This window comes from Musca autumnalis, unplaced genomic scaffold (genome assembly GCF_047663935.1).
Source record: "Musca autumnalis isolate F117 unplaced genomic scaffold, ASM4766393v1 scaffold_5, whole genome shotgun sequence".
Lineage (NCBI taxonomy): Eukaryota > Metazoa > Arthropoda > Insecta > Diptera > Muscidae > Musca > Musca autumnalis.
In genome coordinates this window covers 178,561,806-178,585,299 of record NW_027412088.1, presented here as the reverse complement: position 1 = coordinate 178,585,299, position 23,494 = coordinate 178,561,806, and the positions used below count along the sequence as shown (strand labels likewise).

Genomic DNA, 23,494 nt, shown 5'->3' with positions numbered 1-23,494 from the left:
AACTTTTCCTATAGAAAAGTTGTTCGATAGCAACATTTTCTATGGAAAAGTTGTTCGATAGCAACATTTTATATGGAAAAGTTGTTCGATAACACATATTTGTGTTCGATAACACCTTTTTCTATGGAGAAGTTGTTCGATAACAACAATTGTATAGAAAAGTTGTTCGATAACACATTTTTGTGTTCTATATAACCTTTTTCAATAGAAAAGTTTTTCGATAACAACATTTTCAATATAAAAGTTGCTCAATAACAACTTTTTCTATAGAAAAATTGTTCGATAACAACTTTTTCTCTCTAAAAGTTGTTCAATAACAACTTTTTCTATAGAAAAGTTGTTCGATAACAACATTTTCTTTAGAAAAGTTTTTCAATAGCAATATAATCTGTAGAAAAGTAGTTCGATAACAAAATTTTCTATAGAAAAAATTTTCGGTAACAACATTTTCTATAGCAAAGTTGTTCAATAACCACATTTTCTCTACAGAAGAATTGTTCGATAATAACATTTTCTACCGTAAAGTTTTTCGATAAAACTACTTTCTATAGAAAAGTTGTTCGAATTCAACATTCTCTGTAGAAAAGTTGTTCGATAATAATATTTTCTCTAGAAAAGTTGTTCGATAACCAAATTTTCTATAGAAAGGTTGTTCGATAAAAACATTTTCTACAGAAAAATTCTTCGATAACAACATTTTCCACAGAAGAATTGTTCGATAATAACATTTTCTACCGTAAAGTTTTTCGATAAAACTACTTTCTATAGAAAAGTTGTTCGAATTCAACATTCTCTGTAGAAAAGTTGTTCGATAAGAAAATGTTCTATAGTTGTTCGATAACAAAATTTTCTGTAGAAAATTTATTCCATTTCAACATTTTTTACAGAAAAATTGTTTGATAGCAACAAATTAGTTTGATGCATAAATAGAAGAATAAATTTGTGCCGGTGGGAACTCCATGGCGAAATCGCCCTACACTTCTCAGTGTAGCTGAGAATTTTGAATAGGTGATTTCGTGTTTGTCTGCCGCTGCTTCTGGGTGGTTGGCTAAATGATTTATGCAATTGTCACACAATGGGATTTTGATTCGCAACACAAAAATCGTTGTTGCTGTGGATTTTTTGGGGAATATCTGCATAAGGGGTAAAACACGATTTATCCACATACATACATATGTATATATGTTGGACAGTGGAACATGGTTGAGATGTATCCCCTTGTCCCTTCTAGGATGTTCTGTGGAAATAGTTTTTGTTGTTTTGTAGATTATTTTCCGTTGCGATCTTCGAATGTTGTTCGTTTTCTTTAAGATTTCAATATTCATTGTAATTGCGCTCCACTGTCCCTCTGTGTGGGTGTGTCACACCCATACATGCCTTTCAAATGCATAAATTGAAATAAATAAAAACAAACAATTTCAAAATATTTTTTGTTTTTATTGTGCTAGACTTTTAAGTCAAAATGTTGAAACTGTTGAAATTAGTATTAGACAAATAAAGCTGTTAAGCGGTTTAACTGCAATCAAAAAGAGGATATATATGGAAAAAAACAGTAACAAGTGAAAAAAAAAACAAACAATTTTGTGAAATAATATTGAAATTGAATAAAACAAGGAAATACAAGCAGATAGAACGTTAAAATCGATTTTAAATAAAAAGTAAAAATAATTTATAAATAGATTAAATTGAAAACATATAATGTAAAATAGAAATAAAAAATACTCTTGCAAAATTAAACATTTTATAATAAAATACAAATAGACAAAAATGAAAAATATGTTAAATATGTGTTAAATAAATATAGATTTTCAAAACTAAACACAAAAAATATATTTAAAACACAATTTACAACAATTAAACTCTCAACATATATTAAATAGAGAATAGAATTACAAAGCTAAACATACAAAATATTACACTAAAATATAATTATAAATAAGAAAGGAAAAAAATAATTTTCATATAAAATTTAAATAAAAAATTAAAAAAATAAATAAAAATTAATAAAAATAAAAAAGAATAAAAAAACATCCGATTGCAAATACTTAAAACATGTACAACATTATAAAATAAAACATTAAAAAAACAAAGTGGTTAACAAGTATTACAAACACAAAATTGCAACAAATAACAACTTATTAATAATACAAATAGTGAAAAAGAAATGAATTCAATTAAAACAAAACGTTTTAGACACTTAAAAAATAATCATAAAAATAAATAATATTAATTACAACTAAGCTTTTAAATGTATAAATTGGTTCCCTCGGCCTAGAAATTTGCAGTAGGAAACTTATATTCCAAATTTAAAAATATTAAAAATTATATATAATATACAAAAATATAAAAATGAACAAAAATAATTAAAATTAAAAAATTAGGGAAAAATTAAAAAAAAAAATGTTTCCCTGAGACGATTCAATTGCAAAAGTAATAAATTGAAACCTTAGAAGGTGAAATAAATATTTCAAATTGAAACAATATTAAAAATTATTCAATAAAATAAAAATAAAACTATCTGTTAAATATATAATTTAAGTATTTTATTTCTTTAACACTTACATTAATTTAAAACACAATCTTGAAAACAAAAATTAAATAAATGATTATACAAATTTACATTAAAGTAATAAGAAACTAAAACTAAAAATTAAATAATAAAGATATAAAATTAAAAAATAGATAAATGAAAAATAAAATAAATAAATAAATAAGTAAATAAATAAATAAATAATTAAATAAATAAATAAATAAACAAAATAAATAAATAAATATACAAAATAAATAAATTAATTAATTAATAAATAAATAAATGAACACATAAATAAATAAATAAATAAATAAATAAATAAATAAATAAATAAATAAATAAATAAATAAATAAATAAATAAATAAATAAATAAATAAATAAATAAATAAATAAATAAATAAATAAATAAATAAATAAATAAATAAAATAAATAAACAAATAAATAAATAAAAATAATAAATAAATAAATAACTAAATAAATAAATAAACAAATAAATAAATTAATAAACAAATAAATAAATAAATAAATAAATAAATAAATAAATAAATAAATAAATAAATAAATAAATAAATAAATAAATAAATAAATAAATAAATAAATAAATAAATCAATAAATAAAATAAATAAAAAAATAAATAAATAACTAAATAAATAAATAAATAATAAAAATAAATAAACAAATAAATAAATAAATAAATAAATAAATAAATAAATAAATAAATAAACAAATAAATAAATTAATAAACAAATAAATAAATAAATAAATAAATAAATAAATAAATAAATAAATAAATAAATAAATAAATAAATAAATAAATAAATAAATAAATAAATAAATAAATAAATCAATAAATAAAATAAATAAAAAAATAAATAAAAAAATAAATAACTAAATAAATAAATAAATAATAAAAATAAATAAACAAATAAATAAATAAATAAATAAATAAATAAATAAATAAATAAATAAATAAATAAATAAATAAATAAATAAATAAATAAATAAATAAATAAATAAATAAATAAATAAATAATAAATAAGTAAATAAATAAATAAATATAAAAATAAAAAATCCAAATTAAATTCTACGGAGGATGAAATTAAATTAAAATGAATGATGAAAAAAAATTAAAAATTAAAAATGTATTATTACATATATTAAAAATTAAAATAAAAACAAAACAAAATTGCAAATAAAAATAAAAAATATTTAAATAAAAATTACAAAAAAAAAACAAAACTATTATATTAAAACATATATTATTTAAATGAAACAAATGTACAAAATTGTATTTATTTATTTAGTATTACAATTGATTTTTAAATAACAATGTCTTATTTTTTAAATGTTTTTTTTTTTTAATTTTTTAAGTTTTTTTGACATTTTATTTCTTTTAATTTGTTTAGTAAAATTAAACTCCTATTAATTTTTTATTAAAATTGATTTTTTAAAAACACTTTTTTATTTTCTTTAAATTTTGAAAATGATTTTTAAATAATTTTTAATTTTTTCTTATTTATTTAAATTTAAGTTTTCCTAATTTGTTTTCGTAAATATGTGTTTTATTTGTTGTATTTTTTAATTTTTATTTAAATTAAATAAAAAACAAAAAATATATATTTAAATGAACAAAATAATTTGCAAAAAGCAAAACAAATATTTTTTTTAATTTATAAAAAATTTGTTAATAATTTCAAATAAAATCATTTAAATTAAATAGTTTACCTATTTTTTTGAATTTTTATTTATTTAAATTGATATTTTACATTTTTTTAATAATATTATTATTTTATTATTTTTATAGTATTTTTTTCATTTTAATATTAATTATTTTTTACAAAGTCTTATTTATTTATTATAAAAATTGTTTTTTTAATAACAATATTTATTTCCTTTAAATTTTGAAAATTAATAAAATTTGTTCATTTAAAATTGTTGTAACATTTTTTTATTTTTAAAATAAATAAAAAATCAATAAAAAATATTTAAATAAATGCATTTTTTCAAAATAAAATAATTTAATAATAAATGAACAAAATAATTTACAAAAAAAAAACAAATATATTTTTTTGTTAACAATTTTAAATAAAATAATTTAAATGAAACAGTGTTACCTATTTTTTAAATTTTTTTATTTATTTAATATTTAAATTGATATTTTACATTTTTTAATAATAATATTTTTTATTTTTATAATATTTTTTTCATTTTACTATTAATTATTTTTTACAAAGTCTTATTTATTTATTTATTATAAAAATTGTTTTTTTTTTTTAATAACAATATTTCATTTCCTTTAAATTTTGAAAATTTTTTTAATTAAATTTGTTTATATAAAATTGTTGTAAAATTTTTTATTTTTTTTTTAAATTTATAAAAAATTGGTTAATAATTTTAAATAAAATAATTTAGATTAAATAGTTTACCTATTTTTTGAACTTTTTTATTTATTTAATATTTAAATTGATATTTTACATTTTTTAATAATAATATTTTTTTTTTTATTTTTTATAATATTTTCTTAATTTTAATAACAATATTTTAATTCCTTTAAATTAATTAAATAATTAAATAAAAGTTCAATAAAAAATATTTAAATGAATACATTTTTTTCAAAATAAAATAATTTTTAAAATTTATAAAAAAATGTTAATAATTTTAAATAAGAAACTTTTAATACATATTAACTATTTTTGAATTTTTAATTTTTTATTTATATTTTTAATTTTTTAATAATAATTTTTTATATTTTTAATATTATCTTAATTTTAAAAGTAGTTATTTTCTAAAAATTCTTAATTATTTATTATTAAAATTGGGTTTTAAATATCTATTTTTCATTTCTCTTAAATTGTTCATATAATTTTAAATTAAATGTGTTTTGATTTAACTTAATTTCTTTTAATGTTTCAAATAAAAATATATATTTTTCTTTTTGAACTTTTTAATTAAATAAAAATTTTATTTGATTAAAATAATTTACTAAAAAAATAATTTTAAAAATTTATAAAAATTTTCGGTAATTATTGTAAATAAAATAATTTTAATATTAACAATTTTTAAATTTTTTTATTATTTAACTTTTTAATTGATATTTTATTGGAAATGTACCAATGCAAATATTTACATACCTGAATATGTTGTAAGGTGTATACATATAAGTACCTGTACCTATTGTAGAATAATCACCAGTGTGAAAAGTGTAAAAGTGTTCTTGTGTCCCCATCTCCAATTTTGCATCCCAACAGGTTATGGGCCCAGGCAGAAATAAAAGTGTGTGACAAATAGAGACAACAAGGGAAAAGCAGCAGTGAAAAAGGAAAAATCAACAAGCAGTGAGCAGTAATTACGTTGTGAAAAATTAAAATGCGCAGCTGTGAAAGTGAAAAGCAAGGAAAATGAATTCCCTCTACAACATTGAGAAATTGGATGATACCAACTACGACTCATGGAGTCTACAAGTGAGAAGTGTCCTGGTTCATCAAGACTTGTGGTCGGTGGTTAATGGTGAGATGGAGAAGCCTGTTCCAAATGAGAAGAATGCCAGCGAAGTTGCCGCATGGAAAACTAAGGATGAGAAGGCTTCAGCAACCATCATATTATGTGCAACGCCGGTGCAGATTGCTCACATCAAGAACTGCACAACAGCGAAGGAGACGTGGGAAGCTCTGAGAAATGTGCACAGACCGAAGGGACCGGTAAGAAAAGTGACCCTCTTCAAGCAACTGATCCAGATGCGCATGGCAGAAAATGAAGATGTACAGGAGTACATTTGCAAATTTGTGACCATAGTGGAAAAGTTGGCAGAGACTGGAATAGCTCTACAAGAGGAGCTGTATGTCATCTTGCTGTTAGCGAGCCTGCCAACATCATATGAAAATCTAGTTGTTGCACTAGAAGCGAGAGATGAGCTGCCAATGTTAAGTACCCTGAAGATCAAATTGGGTGAGGAATGTGATCGTCGAAAGGTCAACAACAGCGCACACGGAGATGACGACGTTCAGATTTTTATGGCACACACAAGAAGAAGCAACGAGGGCAGAAATAACGGCGCAGGTACCAGTAAGCAGAAAAATCATCGCAACTTCAAATGCTTCAATTGTGGGCGTTCAGGACATTACGCAGCACAATGTAGAGACCGAGGTGCAAAAGGTAAAAACAACGGCTGTGAGCGCACAAGCAAGCGTGAGTACAACAACAATGGCAACAGGCGCTCAGGTAACAACAAAGGCAATGTGAAGTGTTACAGTTGCGGTCGCCGAGGACATGTTGCCGCACAGTGCAGAGAAAAGGAAAAGTCCAGCGAGAAACAACACACATCTGCAGTGCTAAAATCGACGAACGAAAAGTGCGTTTTGAACTCCAGCGTGTGGTGTGTCGACAGCGGAGCATCAAATCACATGTGTTGTGAAAGAGATATGTTCGAGAATTTGGTTGAGCATACAGAAACTATCGATTTGGTTGGCGAAAAGAAAATCGTTGCTAGAGGCAAAGGCAGTGTGTGGCTGGCAGATTGTGACATCATGTTGAAAGACGTGCGGTATGTACCTGAGATGCAGTGCAATCTTATGTCTGTGGGCAAGATCGCCGAAAAGGCAACAGTAAAGTTTGATAGCAGAGGTGCTAAAATATTAGATAGAGGAAAAACAGTTATGTTCGCCAGAAAATGTGGAAACTTGTTTTTGTATAGCCCGAGGGAAATGCATGCGAATCGGCGCAGTGATTTTATGAGTAATAAACCTCACATTAAGGAGAGCAAATCATTACCAGAACAGAGAGAATATGCGCAATTTGAGTTATTGCCAACAGCATCGAAGCAACGTGAAACAGACATGCAAATTGTGCATCAAGAAGAAAAGGACGAGAGCGATTACGAGTCGGCCAACGAGAACGATGGCGATGAAGCTATCTTTGAAGAGACAACAGGTAAAAGAGGACCTGGACGACCAAAACTTGTGCGAAGTGGGCGCCCAGGCAGACCGACAAAGGTGTACAACACAGTAAATTGTATGTGTCCTGGTGGTATGAATGATCCTGACGCCGATTACAGAGAATTGGCTGGCAACGACAATCTACCTGGAAGAGAACGATCAATAGGATGCAAATGGGTTTTTGGTTCGAAGAAAAAGATATGATATGAAGTATAGAAATACATTACTAGAGTTAAGAATGAAAATAGTTGATAATATGAAATTAATGAATTATGTAAATATGTATCTGTATATACTAGTATGTAGGATAATTTATAGTGTGTCTATATTTAAGAATTGTGTGTCAATGTAAGTTGTATGTCAACTGTAAAGGTAAAAAGGAAATGTAAATATTTTCATTGAGGAGGAGTATTGGAAATGTACCAATGCAAATATTTACATACCTGAATATGTTGTAAGGTGTATACATATAAGTACCTGTACCTATTGTAGAATAATCATCAGTTGTGAATAAACCACCAAGGTGTACAAAAGTGTCCTTATGTTTTCCTCGTGTATACCTAACATATTTTTATCTATTTTTTTCAATTAATCTTATTTATTATTAAAATTGATTTGTTATTAAGAATTTTTTATTTGCTTTAAATTTTTAAAATAATGTAAATAACATTTTTAATTTTTTTATTTGAATTAAATTATTTTAATATATTTTTTTTAATTATTTGTTGTACAACAAAAAATATTTATGTGAATAAACAAATTTACAAAAAAAAAAAATATATAATTTTAATAATTTATAAAAAATCGATAATAATTTTAAATACAAAAATTTTAATATTAACAATTTTGGGAATTTTATAGTTATTTAATTTTTAAATTAACATTTTGTTAATTTTTTAATAATAATAATTTTTTATAATATCTGTTTTTTGTAGTCTTTAAATTATTAAAATTATGTTTACTATAATTGTTTAACCTTTTTGATTTAAATTTGTTTATAATTTTTCTTTTTAATTTTTTTAAATATATTTTGTACATTTTTTTAATTTTTATTTAAATTAAATAAAAAACAAAAAATATATATTTAAATGAACAAAATAAATTAAACAAAAACAAATATATATTTTTTAAATTTATAAAAAATTTGTTAATAATTTTAAATAAAACAATTTAGATTAAATAGTTTACCTATTTTTTGAATTTTTTTATTTATTTAATATTTAAATTGATATTTTACATTTTTTAATAATAATAATTTTTTATTTTTTATAATATTTTCTTAATTTTAATATTGGTTATTTTTTACAAAGTCTTATTTATTTATTATAAAAATGTTTTTTTAATAACAATATTTTATTTCCTTTAAATTTTGAAAACTTTTTTAATAAAATTTGTTCATTTAAAATTATTGTAATTTTTTTTAGTTTTTGTTTTATTAAATAAAAATTCAACAAAAAAATATTTAAATGAATACATTTTCTCAAAATAAAATAATTTTAAAAATTTATAAAAAAACAATGTTATTGAAAATTGTTTTAAAAATTGTTTTTTTTTTTAATAACATTTTGAAATTTTTTTAAATAAAATTTGTTCATTTAAAATTGTTGTAACTTTTTCATTTTTTTTTTAATTAAATAAAAGTTCAATAAAAAATATTTAAATGAATAGTTTTGTTTTTTCAAAATAAAATAAATTTTAAAATTTATAAAAATAATTCAAATAATTATATTAACTCTTTTTGAATTTTTAATTTTTTAATAATAATTTTTTATATTTTTAATATAAATTATTTTCAAAAAAAATAATTTTTAAATTTAAAAAAAAATTTAATAATTTTAAGTAAGATAATTTAAATCATAATAACTATTTTTGATTTTTTAGTTTTTTAATAATAATAATTTTTTATATTTTTAATATTATCTTAATTTTAATAGCAGTTATTTTCTAAAAATTCTAATTTATTTGTTATTAAAATTGGGGTTTAAATATCTATTTTTCATTTCTTTTAAATTGTAAAAATAATTTTAAATTAAATGTTTTTGACTTAAATTAATTTCTTCTATTTTTTTTAATAAAAATATTTATTAGTTTTTTTTTGAAATTTTCAATTGTATTTTAAATCAATAAAAATTTTATTTGAATAAAATAAAAAAATAATTTTAAAAATTTATAAAAAATTTCGGTAATAATTGTAAATAAAATAATTTTAATATTAACAATTTTTAATTTTTTTTATTATTTAACTTTTTATTTGATATTTTTATTGTTTTAATAATAACAATAATTTTAATAATCTATATTTTAACATAAACAATTTTCTAGAAAATCTTATTTATATATTATTAAAATTGATTTATAATAATTTTTTTTATTTCTTTTAAAATTATTTTTATTAATTATACAAATTTATTAATAAATATTTTATTTAAATGAATATTTTTAATAATAAATATTTTTGAATTTTTCATTTTTTATTGACATTTTTAATTTTTTAATAGTAATAATATTTTTTACATTTTTAATTTTTAATATTTTCTTAATTATTATTTATTTTCTTTAAAGTCTTATTTATTATTAAAATTGGTTTATTAATTTCTTTTTGTCATTTCTTTTAAATTGTTAAAATAATTTTATATTAAATGTTTTTTTAAATTAAATTAATTTAAATTAATTTTTTTTAATAAACATATATTTTATTTTTGTAACTTTTTTAAATTTATTTAAAATATATTATTATTATTAAACATTATTTATTTAAACAAAATTATTTACCTAAAAAAATATTAAAAATTTATAAACATTTTCGGTAATAATTGTAAATAAAATAATTTTAATATAAACAATTCTTAATTTTTTTATTACTTAATTTTTTAATTGATATTTTCAATGTTTTAATAATAATAATTTTATTAATCTATATTTCAATATTAATTATTTTCTAGAAAATCTTATTAATATATTATTAAAATTGATTTTTAATAACAAATTTTTATTTCCTTTAAAAATATTTTTATTAATTTGTTAAACTATTAAACAAGTATTAACAACAATATAAAAATAATAAAAAAACAATAAAAATATTGAACAAATAAAAAAATGATTATTATTAAAAATTTAAAAGCTAAAATTAAAAACAAATTCCAAATTTAAAAATTATAAAATAAAACATATATAAAATATTATTAAAAAATTAAAAACAAAACATTTAATTGAAAATTAATTAACAAAAATTCTCAATATCTCATTGCAGAATGAAACAAACATTCCAAATATAAAATTTAAGAAGAAAGAAAGCAACTCAACAATTTGTTATTGTTCCAAATTTGCGATTAATTTGCTTTCAATGCTGGTCATAAATCACCTCTTCACGGGAAATTTCTATACAAACTAATCAACCAGAAGATTTATAACTTTTCAAAGATAAGTTTTTCGTCAACCTGCAAAACACTTGAGAAAAATATTTTTGACCTGCAAGAACTCGAGCAGCCACAACAGCTCACCAGTCAATAACGGTAACTCTTGCGTTGAACACGCCAGCCAGTCATCATGTTGATCAAAGGCAAAATATTGCCGGTGAAATTATTGCTATTATCATGGGGTACCCTGAGTATTATGGCCACTTTGCCAACGGCCACCAAATGTGATACTTCGTACTATGAAAAATACTACTCGGCAAGAAGATTTTTGCCTCCCAAAAAAGCTTCATTGGTGGATGTACGTTTCCAGTTACAATTGCAGGATGAAAAGCTGCAGGAGTTCGAAAAAATGGCAGTTGTGGGAGATATAACGCAATTGGGTTCATGGAAGGCCAATAAGGCGGTGGTAATGAATAAGACCATGGATTTTGGTAAATGGGAAGCTGTGGTCCAGGTGCCAGTTAATAGTACCTTTAATTATCGTTATTTTGTGGCGGCCCAGGATAAAGTGAGCTCAGACATACAAATACGTCGTTGGGAGGCTGCTTTGAATTCGCGCTTTTTAAATGTAAGCACCACTGAGGTAAATCAAACCGATAGCTTTGGTTATATAACCGCTGGGATGAAGGAGCTGCAACGTGGTTGGTTAAATTCCGGGCACATTGTCCAGTTTAAGTTGTTCCGCAATCCCTTGCAACTTAATGAATCTTCCGCATCTGATGATCAACAACTTCGAATTAAACTTACCCCCGTGGATCCAGAATGGCGCACCGCCATATCCCCCTCCGCCAGAGCCTACACAGAATATGTACGCATGGAATATGGCAACAGTTTTTTGAAGACCCAACCAGAAAATGGTGTCCTCTATAAGGAAAATGGCATAATTATGTTCCACACCACTGTCAGCGATTTGTCGAAGGTGGCTTATCTCTTCCAGGTCTTTGTGGAAGATGCCAACAACGACTTGTATCGCCAAGTGGGTTATCAATACCTTGAACCCAGCTCTCTACAAAACACCGGTGGTGCCCTGGAGTTATCGCTCGTCTCACCCACCTGGATGAATGCCATTGGTACCCTGAAATTGGAATATGTCATCCTCAACCCCCTACCCAATTCCACTGTGGACTTCCGTACCTCATTTGTGGAATATTGGCGCCACAACTGGACCCAACTGGAAGCTGGTCATAGAGGTTTAGGCAAATCCCTTAAGGAAACCACCAATTCTGCTCCCATCATAGAAAATACCGTGGCCTCAATGATTGCCACCGGAGAATTGGGTGCGGATATTGTGGAATTTGATGTCCAGTTGACCAAGGATTTGGTGCCAATTATCTATCACGACTTTTCCGTTTATGTTTGCATTGAATCGAAAACACCCACCAGCAAGGATGATCTTACCGAGGTCCTCATCAAGGATGTTACCTATGAACAGCTGAAAGATCTCACCACCTATCAAGTGGTGAGCTCGAAAATTGTGGAATATCCTTCTCACAATTCGGTGAAAGATGAAAACCATCGCCTATTCCCCACCTTTGAAGATTTCCTCACCAAGGTCAATAAATCGGTGGGCTTTGATATTGAAATCAAATGGCCCCAGCTGAAGAGCAACGGTGTTTGGGAGAGCATCCAAACCATTGACAAAAATGTTTACATTGATCGCATCCTGGATGTTATGATGGAACATGGCTGTGGTCGCCTCTCATTCTTTACCTCCTTCGATGCCGATATCTGTACCATGTTGCGTTACAAACAAAACATGTATCCCGTCATGTTCCTCTCCTCCAGCAAGGAAGCCAATTTTGTTGATCCACGTTCGGATACCATCTACGATTCGGTCAACAATGCTCAGGCCTTTGAATTGGCTGGTATTGTGCCCAATGCTGTTTTCATCAAAAGCAACCCAGCCTGGATAGATGTCGCTCTATCGCAACAAAAGAAAGTTTTCCTATGGGGTGCGGATCTTAAAGATCGTGAATCTGTCGATTGGTTCTTGGCCCTGAATCCCACAGGTGTCATCTATGATCGCATGGACATCTATTTGACCGCCAATCGCACCAGTGCCTTTGAAAAGGAAAAGGATTTGCCGGAATTCTTTGAATTGCAATGTTCTCCCTCTGCGGGTTCGGGAAGTGGTGAGAATGCAACAGCCACACAAATTTTGAGTAATGTCAATATGTTGTAAGTGTATATGAAGGTTGTGTATGTATGTGTGGCAAATAAAAATAGAAATAAAGATTTTTAATAAAATTCCGAAATCAAAGTGAATTTTTTTAGAGCCAAATTGGTGTTGATTTTTATTGCGACAGGATTGTTTTTTTTTCTGGGGTTATAAAGCAACTGGATGGTCCTCTACAAGATGAAGATCTATTGGCCTCATATTCTATGAGGTTTCCTATTCTACAGAAGGATTAGGTGTTCTAGTCTAAAGAAGCCTCCTACGGAGGTTTTCTATTCAATAGAAGCCTCCTACGGAGGTTTTCCATTCAATAGAAGCCTCCTACGGAGGTCTTCCATTCAATAGCAGCCTCCTACGGAGGTCTTCTATTCTATAGAAGCCTCCTACGGAGGTCTTCTATTCTATAGAAGCCTCCCACGGAGGTCTTCTATTCTATAGAAGCCTCCCACGGAGGTCTTCTATTCTATAGAAGCCTCCCACGGAGGTCTTCTATTCTATAGAAGCCTCCTATGGAGGACTTCTATTCTATAGAAGCCTCCTATGGAGGTCTTCTATTCTATAGAAGCCTCCTACGGAGGTCTTCTATTCTATAGAAGCCTCCTACGGAGGTCTTCTATTCTATAGAAGCCTCCTACGGAGGTCTTCTATTCTATAGAAGCCTCCTACGGAGGTCTTCTATTCTATAGAAGCCTCCTACGGAGGTCTTCTATTCTATAGAAGCCTCCTACGGAGGTCTTCTATTCTATAGAAGCCTCCTACGGAGGTCTTCTATTCTATAGAAGCCTCCTACGGAGGTCTTCTATTCTATAGAAGCCTCCTACGGAGGTCTTCTATTCTATAGAAGCCTCCTACGGAGGTCTTCTATTCTATAGAAGCCTCCTACGGAGGTCTTCTATTCTATAGAAGCCTCCTACGGAGGTCTTCTATTCTATAGAAGCCTCCTACGGAAGTCTTCTATTCTATAGAAGCCTCCTACGGAGGTCTTCTATTCTATGGAAGCCTCCTACGGAGGTCTTCTATTCTATAGAAGCCTCCTACGGAGGTCTTCTATTCTATAGAAGCCTCCTACGGAGGTCTTCTATTCTATATAAGCCTCCTACGGAGGTCTTCTATTCTATAGAAGCCTCCTACGGAGGTCTTCTATTCTATAGAAGCCTCCTACGGAGGTCTTCTATTCTATAGAAGCCTCCTACGGAGGTCTTCTATTCTATAGAAGCCTCCTACGGAGGTCTTCTATTCTATAGAAGCCTCCTACGGAGGTCTTCTATTCTATAGAAGCCTCCTACGGAGGTCTTCTAATTTATAGAAGCCTCCTACGGTGGTCTTCTAATTTATAGAAGCCTCCTACGTAGGTCCTCTATTCTATAAAAGCCACCTACGGAGGTCTTCTATTCTATAGAAGCCTCCTACGGAGGTCTTCTGTTCCATAGAAGCCTCCTACGGAGGTCTTCTATTCTATAGAAGCCTCCTACGGAGGTCTTTTATTCTATAGAAGCCTCCTACGGAGGTCTTCTATTCTATAGAAGCCTCCTACGGAGGTCTTCTATTCTACAGAAGCCTCCTACGGAGGTCTTCTATTCTATAGAAGCCTCCTACGGAGGTCTTCTATTCTATAGAAGCCTCCTACGGAGGTCTTCTATTCTATAGAAGCCTCCTACGTAGGTCTTCTATTCTATAGAAGCCTCCTACGGAGGTCTTCTATTCTATAGAAGCCTCCCACGGAGGTCTTCTATTCTATAGAAGTCTCCTACGGAGGTCTTCTATTCTATAGAAGCCTCCCACGGAGGTCTTCTATTCTATAGAAGTCTCCTACGGAGGTCTTCTATTCTATAGAAGCCTCCTACGGAGGTCTTCTATTCTATAGAAGCCTCCTACGGAGGTCTTCTATTCTACAGAAGCCTCCTACGGAGGTCTTCTATTCTATAGAAGCCTCCTACGGAGGTCTTCTATTCTATAGAAGCCTCCTACGGAGGTCTTCTATTCTATAGAAGCCTCCTACGGAGGTCTCCTCCTACGGTCTTCTATTCTATAGAAGCCTCCTACGGAGATCTCCTATTCTCCTCCTACGGAGGTCTTCTATTCTATAGAAGCCTCCTACGGAGGTCTTCTACTCTATAGAAGCCTCCTACGGAGGTCTTCTACTCCATAGAAGCCTCCTACGGAGGTCTTCTACTCTATAGAAGCCTCCTACGGAGGTCTTCTACTCTATAGAAGCCTCCTACGGAGGTCTTCTATTGTATTGAAGCCTCCTACGGAGGTCTTCTATTCTATAGAAGCCTCCTACGGAGGTCTTCTATTCTATAGAAGCCTCCTACGGAGGTCTTCTATTCTATAGAAGCCTCCTACGGAGGTCTTCTACTCTATAGAAGCCTCCTACGGAGGTCTTCTACTCTATAGAAGCCTCCTACGAAGCCCACTTTCCTTTCGTAAGGGTCTTACGAAGCCCACTTTTCTTTGGAAAGAGCCCTTCGAAAGGCTGCTTCGTAAGACCATTTCCCAAGGAAAGGGTGCTTCGAAAGACCGTTTCCCAAGGAAAGGGTGCTTTGTAAGACCCTTTCCCCAGGAAAGGGTGCTTTGTAAAACCGTTTCTCAAGGAAAGGGTGCTTTGTAAAACCCTTACCCAAGGAAAGGGTGCTTTGTAAAACCCTTTCCCCTGGAAAGGTGCTTTGTAAAACCCTTTACCCCTGGAAAGGTGCTTTGTAAGACCCTTTCCCAAGGAAAGGATGCTTTGTAAGACACTTTCTCAAGGAAAGGGTGCTTTGTAAGACCCTTTCCCAAGGAAAGGGTGCTTTGTAAGACCCTTTCCCAAGTAAAGGGTGCTTTGCAAGACCCTTTCCCAAGTAAAGGGTGCTTTGTAAGACCCTTTCCCAAGGAAAGGGTGCTTTGCAAGACCCTTTCCCAAGTAAAGGGTGCTTTGTAAGAACCTTTCTCAAGGAAAGGGTGCTTTGTAAGAACCTTTCTCAAGGAAAGGGTGCTTTGTAAGAACCTTTCTCAAGGAAAGGGTGCTTTGTAAGAACCTTTCTCAAGGAAAGGGTTCTTTGTAAGACCCTTTCCCAAGGAAAGGGTGCTTTGTAAGACCCTTTCCCAAGGAAAGGGTGCTTTGTAAGACCCTTTCCCAAGGAAAGGGTGCTTTGTAAGACCCTTTCCCAAGGAAAGGGTGCTTTGTAAGACCCTTTCCCAAGGAAAGGGTGCTTTGTAAGACCCTTTCCCAAGGAAAGGGTGCTTTGTAAGACCCTTTCCCAAGGAAAGGGTGCTTTGTAAGACCCTTTCCCAAGGAAAGGGTGCTTTGTAAGACCCTTTCCCAAGGAAAGGGTGCTTTGTAAGACCCTTTCCCAAGGAAAGGGTGCTTTGTAAGACCCTTTCCAAGGGAAAGGGTGCTTCGTAAGACCCTTTCCAAGGGAAAGGGTGCTTCGTAAGACCCTTTCCAAGGGAAAGGGTGCTTCGTAGGACCCTTTCCAAGGGAAAGGGTGCTTCGTAAGGAAAAGTTACTTCGTGAGACCTTTGACCCATTCAGTTTTGGCAGCAGCATCTATAACGTTCCGCAAACTTTTCTCACTTCCTAATTAACATTTGCTTTTGTTTTATTCTTTTTTAGCGCCAGCTAATGGAGGCCTATATACGCCAAAAACGAGCCTCTCCCGGCATGGTGCAGGCTAGTGATCTACAAATCAACCGTCCTATATCTGGATTGCGGTCAGCTGGCCATAATGCACGAGAGCTGCATGCCTACGATGGACCGATGCAATTCATTAGCTCAACACAAAATCCTGACCAACTACTAAGTAATACCAAGGCCGATATAAGTTCACCCGGCTCAATGGGGAATAGCTTGGGGAAATATGCCAATAACTCAAATCATGCCAGAACACCAAAACGTACAAATCTTAATGTGGATGAAGGTAAGCGGAACGAGGAAACTAAAAGTCTTCCTGCGGGTATTTAATCTATTTTCGTGTTTACTTTCAGATCTCATAGAAGAAATCTCCACCCATGACTTGGAGGATGAGGAAAGCACCCCCATTGTGTTGACGACTGAAATAAGCCAGGGCCATTTGCACAGCAGTTCAACGAATTCAGCCTCCTCGCAACCGGGTAGACAAAGATCGCGTCAGCAATCATTCGATGACACCTTGGATGAAGAGGATTATGCCAATCGTAATAGCATAGCCTTGGCGGCGCCAGTGGTGCCCGTTAAGTCGCCCACAGCAGCAGCGGGGACCACCTCACCACACTCAAAGGCGGCCAATGCAACAACAAATGGTGAAACATCGGCAGAGAATGGTGAATCCTGTGAACCGGAAGGTGACATCATTGGCAATATTGAACACTTTGTAATGCAACCGGCACCCCAGGGTGTGCTCTACAAATGTCGCATTACACGTGATCGCAAGGGTATGGATCGTGGTCTATTCCCTATTTATTATTTACACCTGGAGCGGGATTATGGCAAGAAAATATTCCTGCTGGGTGGTCGCAAACGCAAGAAGAGTAAAACATCGAATTACATCATCAGCTGTGATCCCACCGATTTATCACGTAACGCTGAGGGATATTGTGGCAAATTGCGTTCAAATGTTTTTGGCACCTCATTTACGGTTTACGATAGCGGCAGTAAAGATAATACGGAAAATCCGCGGCTAGATTTAGCCGTGGTGATATATGTGAGTAAAATGAAAAAAATTTTGTGTTTATATATTTGTTGTACGATAAGTCGTCAGGCTAAAAATGAAGTGGAAAATTTTAAGTTTTTTGATGGCGCCCAACGTGGGGCTTTTTTGAGATTTTTGATAAAAGTGAAATAATTTTTTGGAAGATAGTTTAGGAGGTCTTTTATAGAGCTGCTGGTATCACCTCAAGACCGCTAAACATTTCACTGTCATCGTCCATATTTCCTCCCTGATTTTTATTTGATGGCGCCCGACGTGGGACTTTCTAAGATTGTTGATAAAAGTAAAATAATTTTGTGGAAGATAGTTTACGAAGATTGTCATCTCAGAAGCCACATTGGCCTCCTTCACCCTATGTTCCCTGGTCTCAAAGGCCATAATTTCTCTCCTTGATTTTTTATTTGATGACGCCTGAGATGGGACTTTAAGAGATTGTTGATAAAAATGAAATAATTTTTTAAAAGAAAATTTACGAGGCCTTGTATAGAGCTCCAGGCCCCACCTCAAGGCCCTGGACACTTCACTGGCATCTCAAAAGCCACAAAGGCCATATTTTTTTCTCATAATTTTTTCCCTGTTCTGAGTTTTTTTCACATCAGCATTTAATTTAACCTAAAAAATAACACTTATTTTTTTTGGCGCCCAACGTGGGTCCTACAAGTCACTTAGAGGGCCTTCAAAGATTATCAGAGGCCTAAGGAAATACGTAGGTTATCATCTCCAGACTGAAGTCTTTCCATTGGATTTCTTTTTAAACGATTAGAAAAGCCGCATTCATATTGGCGCCTAACGTGGGTCTTACAAGTCTTCAAAATCTTCCCCAGTTGATCTGAGAAAACCTTCAATGATATTCTAAACCTAAAAATTCGTAAATAATCATCTCCAAAGCTAGGCCTTCCAATTGGCTTCCTTTTTTGGATGATTAGGGAAGCTGAGCTTATAATGGCGCCCAATATGGGTCCTTTATGACTCCAAACTATCCGTAATTGATGTGAGAAGAACTTGTTAGATATTTAGAGGCCTAAAAATCCGTAAATGGTCATCTCCAAAGCTAGGCCTAACAATTGGCTTTCTTTCTTCAATTATTAAAGAATTAGAGCTCTTAATGGCGCCCAAGAGGGGTCCAACATGTCTACAAAACAATTTACGAGGTATTTTGTAGAGCTCCTGGTCTCACCTCAAGGCCCTGGACATTTCACTGTCATCTCAGAAGCCACACAAGCTTCCTTCACAATATTCTTTTTGGTCTCAAAGACCATGTTTTACCTCCTTGATTTTTTTATGGCGCCCGACGTGGGGCTTTTCTGATATTGTTGATAAAAGTGAAATAATTTTTTTGGAAGGTGGTTTACGAAGATAGCCACATAGGCCTCCTTCACCCTACTGTCTGTGGTCTCAAAGGCCACACTTCCTCTCCTTGATTTTGTATTTGATGGCGCCCGACGTGGGGCTTTTCAAAGATTGTTGATAAAAGTGCAATAAATTTTTGGAAGATAGTTTACCAAGACATTCATCTCAGAATCCACCCTATGTTCCCTGGTCTCAAAGGTCATATTTTTTCTCCTTGATTTTTTATTTAAAGGCGCCCGAGGTGGGGCTTTTCTAAGATTGTTGAATAAAGTTCATTAATTTTTTGGAAGATAGTTTACCAAGATAGTCATCTCAGAAGCCAAATAGGCATCCTTCACCCCTTTCTCTTTGGTCTCAAAGGCCATAATTCCTTTCCTTGATTTTTTATTTGATGGCGCCCGACGTGAGGCTTTTCTTAGATTGCTGATATAAGTGCAATCTAAAAAAAGCCCCGACGTGGGGCTTTTCTAAGATTGTAGATAAAAGGGCAATCATTTTTGAAAGATAGTTTAGGACAATAGTCATCTCAGAAGCCACATAGGCCTCCTTTACCCTATTCTCTTTGGTCTCAAAGGCCATACTTCCTCTCCTTGATTTTTTATTTGTTGGCGCCTGACGTGGGGCTTTTCTAAGATTGTTAATAAAAATTCAATAATTTTTTGGAAGATACTTTACGAAGAACATCATCGCAAAAGCCTCACTGGCCTCCTTTATCATATGTTCCCTGGTCCCGAAGGTCATTTTTTCTCTCCTTGATTTTTTATTTGATGGCTCCCGACGTGGGGCTCTTCTGAGATTGTTGATAAAAGTGATTTCACTTTTTAGAAGATAATTCGCAAGGTGTTTATAGAGTTTCTGGCCCCACTTCAAGGCCCTGGACACTTCACTGTCATCTCAGAAGCAACAAAGGCCTCCTTCACCCTATGCAGAAGCTCTGTACACCTCACCTTGGTCTCAAAAACCATATTTTCTCTCCTATAAGGAGCTTCATTTTTTATTATTTAAAATAAAAAAATAACACCAATTTTCTCTTTCTTCCTCCTCTCTTTGTGTCCTCTCTCCCTCTCTCGACAGGACACCAACATTTTGGGCTTCAAAGGACCACGCAACATGACTGTTATACTGCCTGGCATGACTGAAGATGATCAACGTGTTAAAATTAGTTCAGCGGATCCCAAACAGCAAGGTATTATGGATCTATGGAAAAGCAAGGTAGGTTCCCACTCGAACATTTGTTTTCAATTCCAAATAAATATCTACCCTTCTTCTTTCAGCATTTGGATAACATTGTTGAACTGCACAATAAAACACCCGTTTGGAATGATGAGACCCAATCGTATGTTTTAAATTTCCATGGTCGGGTAACGCAAGCCTCAGTAAAGAATTTCCAATTGGTCCATGACTCCGATCCCGATTATATTGTTATGCAATTTGGACGCACCTCTGAGGATGTCTTCACCATGGACTATCGTTATCCGCTGTGTGCCATGCAAGCATTTGCCATTGCCTTGAGCAGTTTTGATGGTAAAATAGCATGCGAGTGAATGGGGGAGGAAAATCGTGTACATGAAGAACGACAGAGCTTATAACTTATATTTTTCTTTCGACAAAAGAAGAAGATCACGAAGATCGTAGAATTTAAGGCGTAAAATAAGCTAAACCTTTCAGAGTCTTTTTTAGGAAAATAAGAAATAATTTTTGGATTTATTTTCGTAGCATATAGTACACCAAAAAAAAGTACATAAGCTCCTTGCATGGAGTTTATGTTAGAAGTCTGATTGTCACTTTTTTGTTGTTTTTATTGTTATTGTTGTAAATACTCGTATTAATGCTTCATCAGATACTATCATCTCAGTCATTAATATTTTCTAGTCTAAATGTTTTAATAAATGTTTTTTGTTTTTTAATTTATATTTATAAATATATCAAAGTATCCTTAGCTAAGCGGAAAAGAAGAGATCTGTGGCCTCAAAGTAAAAACAAAATTAAACGGTGGCGCCCAACATAAAATTTCTTTTAATATTCCTCATATGTTCTGGGAATTGTGGAAAAAAACAACTCATCCGCAATGGCGCCAAGGTGGATCTCTCATGTTTCTGAAAACGCCTTCGTAGGCATTTAAAGGCCTAAGAAAATACGTACATGATCATCTCCAGATTTAGTGATTTCCATTGGATTTCTTTTCTGAATGACTAGAAAAACCGGCCTAATAATGGCGCCGAAAGTGGGTGCTATTTGCTTCTAAAACCTCCATAATAGATCTAGGAAGACCTTCTCAGATATTCAAAAGGCCTATAAAAATACGAATGTAAGTCATCATTTCTAGATCTAGACCTTCAATTGGCTGTATTTTTGAATGATTAGAAAAGCCGCGTTCATATTGGCGCCTAACGTGGATCCTACATGTCTCCAAAACCTTCCACAACTGATCTGAGTAAACTTCAAAGATATGCTGGGCTCTAAAAATCCGTAAATTATTATCTCCACAGCTAAGCCTTCAAATTGGATTTCTTTCTTCAAATGATTAGGGTGGCCGAGCTCATTATGGCGCCCAACGTGGGCCTCTCTTGGCTTTCTTTTTTAATGATTAGGAAAGCTGAATCCATAATGACGACCAGCGTGTGTCCCACTTACTTACTTACTTAGATGGTTTTTGTATTAAACAGAACGTCTTGTTCCATAAGCCGAACAAAGAATAGATTTCCAAACGCACCGATCTTTTATTTTACTTCTCCAATTTTGGATGTCATGTTCTGTGATATCTTCTTCAACTTGGTCCTTCCATCGGAGTTTTGGCCTTCCCTTGGGGCGTATACCGTCGAGTGGCTCGTATTCAAATGCCTTTTTGGCGGGGGCATCTTTATCCATCCTGCTGACATGACCAAGCCAACGCAATCGTTGTAGTTTGATACGTTTTACTATATCGATGTCGGTTGGCTGGTATAGCTCGTGGTTCATACGACGTCGGTATTCACCGCCAACGCATATTGGTCCATAAATCTTTCGAAGAATTTTTCTCTCAAACACACCAAGTTCTGCCGCATCTGCTTTCGCAAGTACCCATGCTTCAGATCCATACATAAGTACGGGTAGTATCAGTGTCTGGTAGAGCGTAAGTTTTGTTTGACGAGAGGTGGTTTTACTTTTAAACTGTTTACTTAGACCAAAGTAGCATCTGTTGGCCAATATTATTCTTCTCTTTATTTCAAGGCTTATATTGTTGGTTTTATTTATGGCGGTGCCGAGGTAGATAAAGTCATTTACTATCTCAAATTTATAATTATCAACATCCACAGTTGGTCCGAGTCTACTGGACGACTTGCGTGTTGATAGCATAAACTTCGTCTTATCGCCGTTGACTGCCAGACCTACTTTGGCAGACTCTTTTTCAATTTTTGCAAAGGTGGCTGTTACGGCTCGCGCTGATCTACCTATTATGTCTATGTCATCTGCGTATGCAAGCAACATTACATATTTATTGTATATCGTGCTGTTTTTATCTCTGGCCGTATATATATTCGCATCTCGTATGACCTTTTCCAGTAGGATATTAAATAGGTCACACGATAGACTGTCACCTTGTCTGAAACCTCGTTTTGTGTTGAAAGGCTCGGAGAGGTTCTTTCTTATTTTAACCGCTGATCTTGTGTCAGCCAATGTCATCCTGCATAGTCGAATTAGTTTTGCAGGGATGCCAAACTCAGACATGGCTTGAAACACCTTTGATCTAATTGAAGGCGGCCTTATAGTCGACGAACAGGTGGTATGTGTCGATCTGTCTTTCGTGGGTCTTCTCCAGTATTTGGCGCAGTGCGAAGATTTGTCAATTGTCGATTTACCAGGTCTAAAACCGCATTGGTATGACCCGATTATGTTATTGACCATGGGTTTTAAATGTTCACACAGCACACTCGACAGCACTTTGTATGCGATTGGGAGCAGACTTATGCCTCTGTAGTTTGTACACACCGTCTTATCTCCTTTCTTATGTACGGGACATAGGAGGCTGAGGTTCCAATCGTTGGGTATGCTCTCTTCCTGTCAAATTTCGGTAATTAACTGATGCATACTCCTTACTAGCATTTCTCCACCGGTCTTGAACAATTCGGCGGGAAGTCCATCAGCTCCTGCTGCCTTATTGTTTTTCAGCCGATTAATGGCTGTCGTAACCTCGCTTTGGCTAGGTGGAAGACATTCAACGTCGTCGTTTGCGATTGGTTCTGGTGTATCTTCATCGCCGCCCATATTCGATACTAAGAGCTTCATGAAATGCTCCTTCCAGATCCTCAGTACGCTATCTGTAACAGTTACCAGATTCCCTTCATGATCTTTGCAGGAGAATGTGCCTGCACCATACCCTTCAGTCTAGTGTTTTACACTCTGGTAAAATTTGCGGACTTCATTCTGACTCCTGAACATC

General features: G+C 31.9%; 2 protein-coding genes across 2 annotated transcripts in view; both read left to right on the top strand.

Annotated features, from left to right (window-relative positions):
• Window positions 1-21,275, top strand: part of ktub (Tub domain-containing protein ktub) — a 353,480-nt gene extending 332,205 nt beyond the window's left edge. The window contains exons 2-5 of the mRNA XM_073956857.1: window positions 16,653-16,956; window positions 17,024-17,718; window positions 20,149-20,286; window positions 20,349-21,275. Of these exons, the coding sequence (XP_073812958.1) occupies window positions 16,653-16,956; window positions 17,024-17,718; window positions 20,149-20,286; window positions 20,349-20,618 (1,407 nt within the window). The 3' untranslated portion in view covers window positions 20,619-21,275. The remainder of the gene's footprint in view (window positions 1-16,652; window positions 16,957-17,023; window positions 17,719-20,148; window positions 20,287-20,348) is intronic.
• On the top strand, window positions 1,296-13,136 carry LOC141387317 (glycerophosphocholine phosphodiesterase GPCPD1). Its single transcript, XM_073956856.1, has 2 exons — window positions 1,296-1,658; window positions 10,716-13,136. Exon 2 carries the CDS (start codon window positions 11,012-11,014, stop codon window positions 13,061-13,063), a length of 2,052 nt encoding a protein of 683 aa, XP_073812957.1. The 5' UTR covers window positions 1,296-1,658; window positions 10,716-11,011; the 3' UTR covers window positions 13,064-13,136.
• Window positions 21,276-23,494: the final 2,219 nt, after the last annotated feature.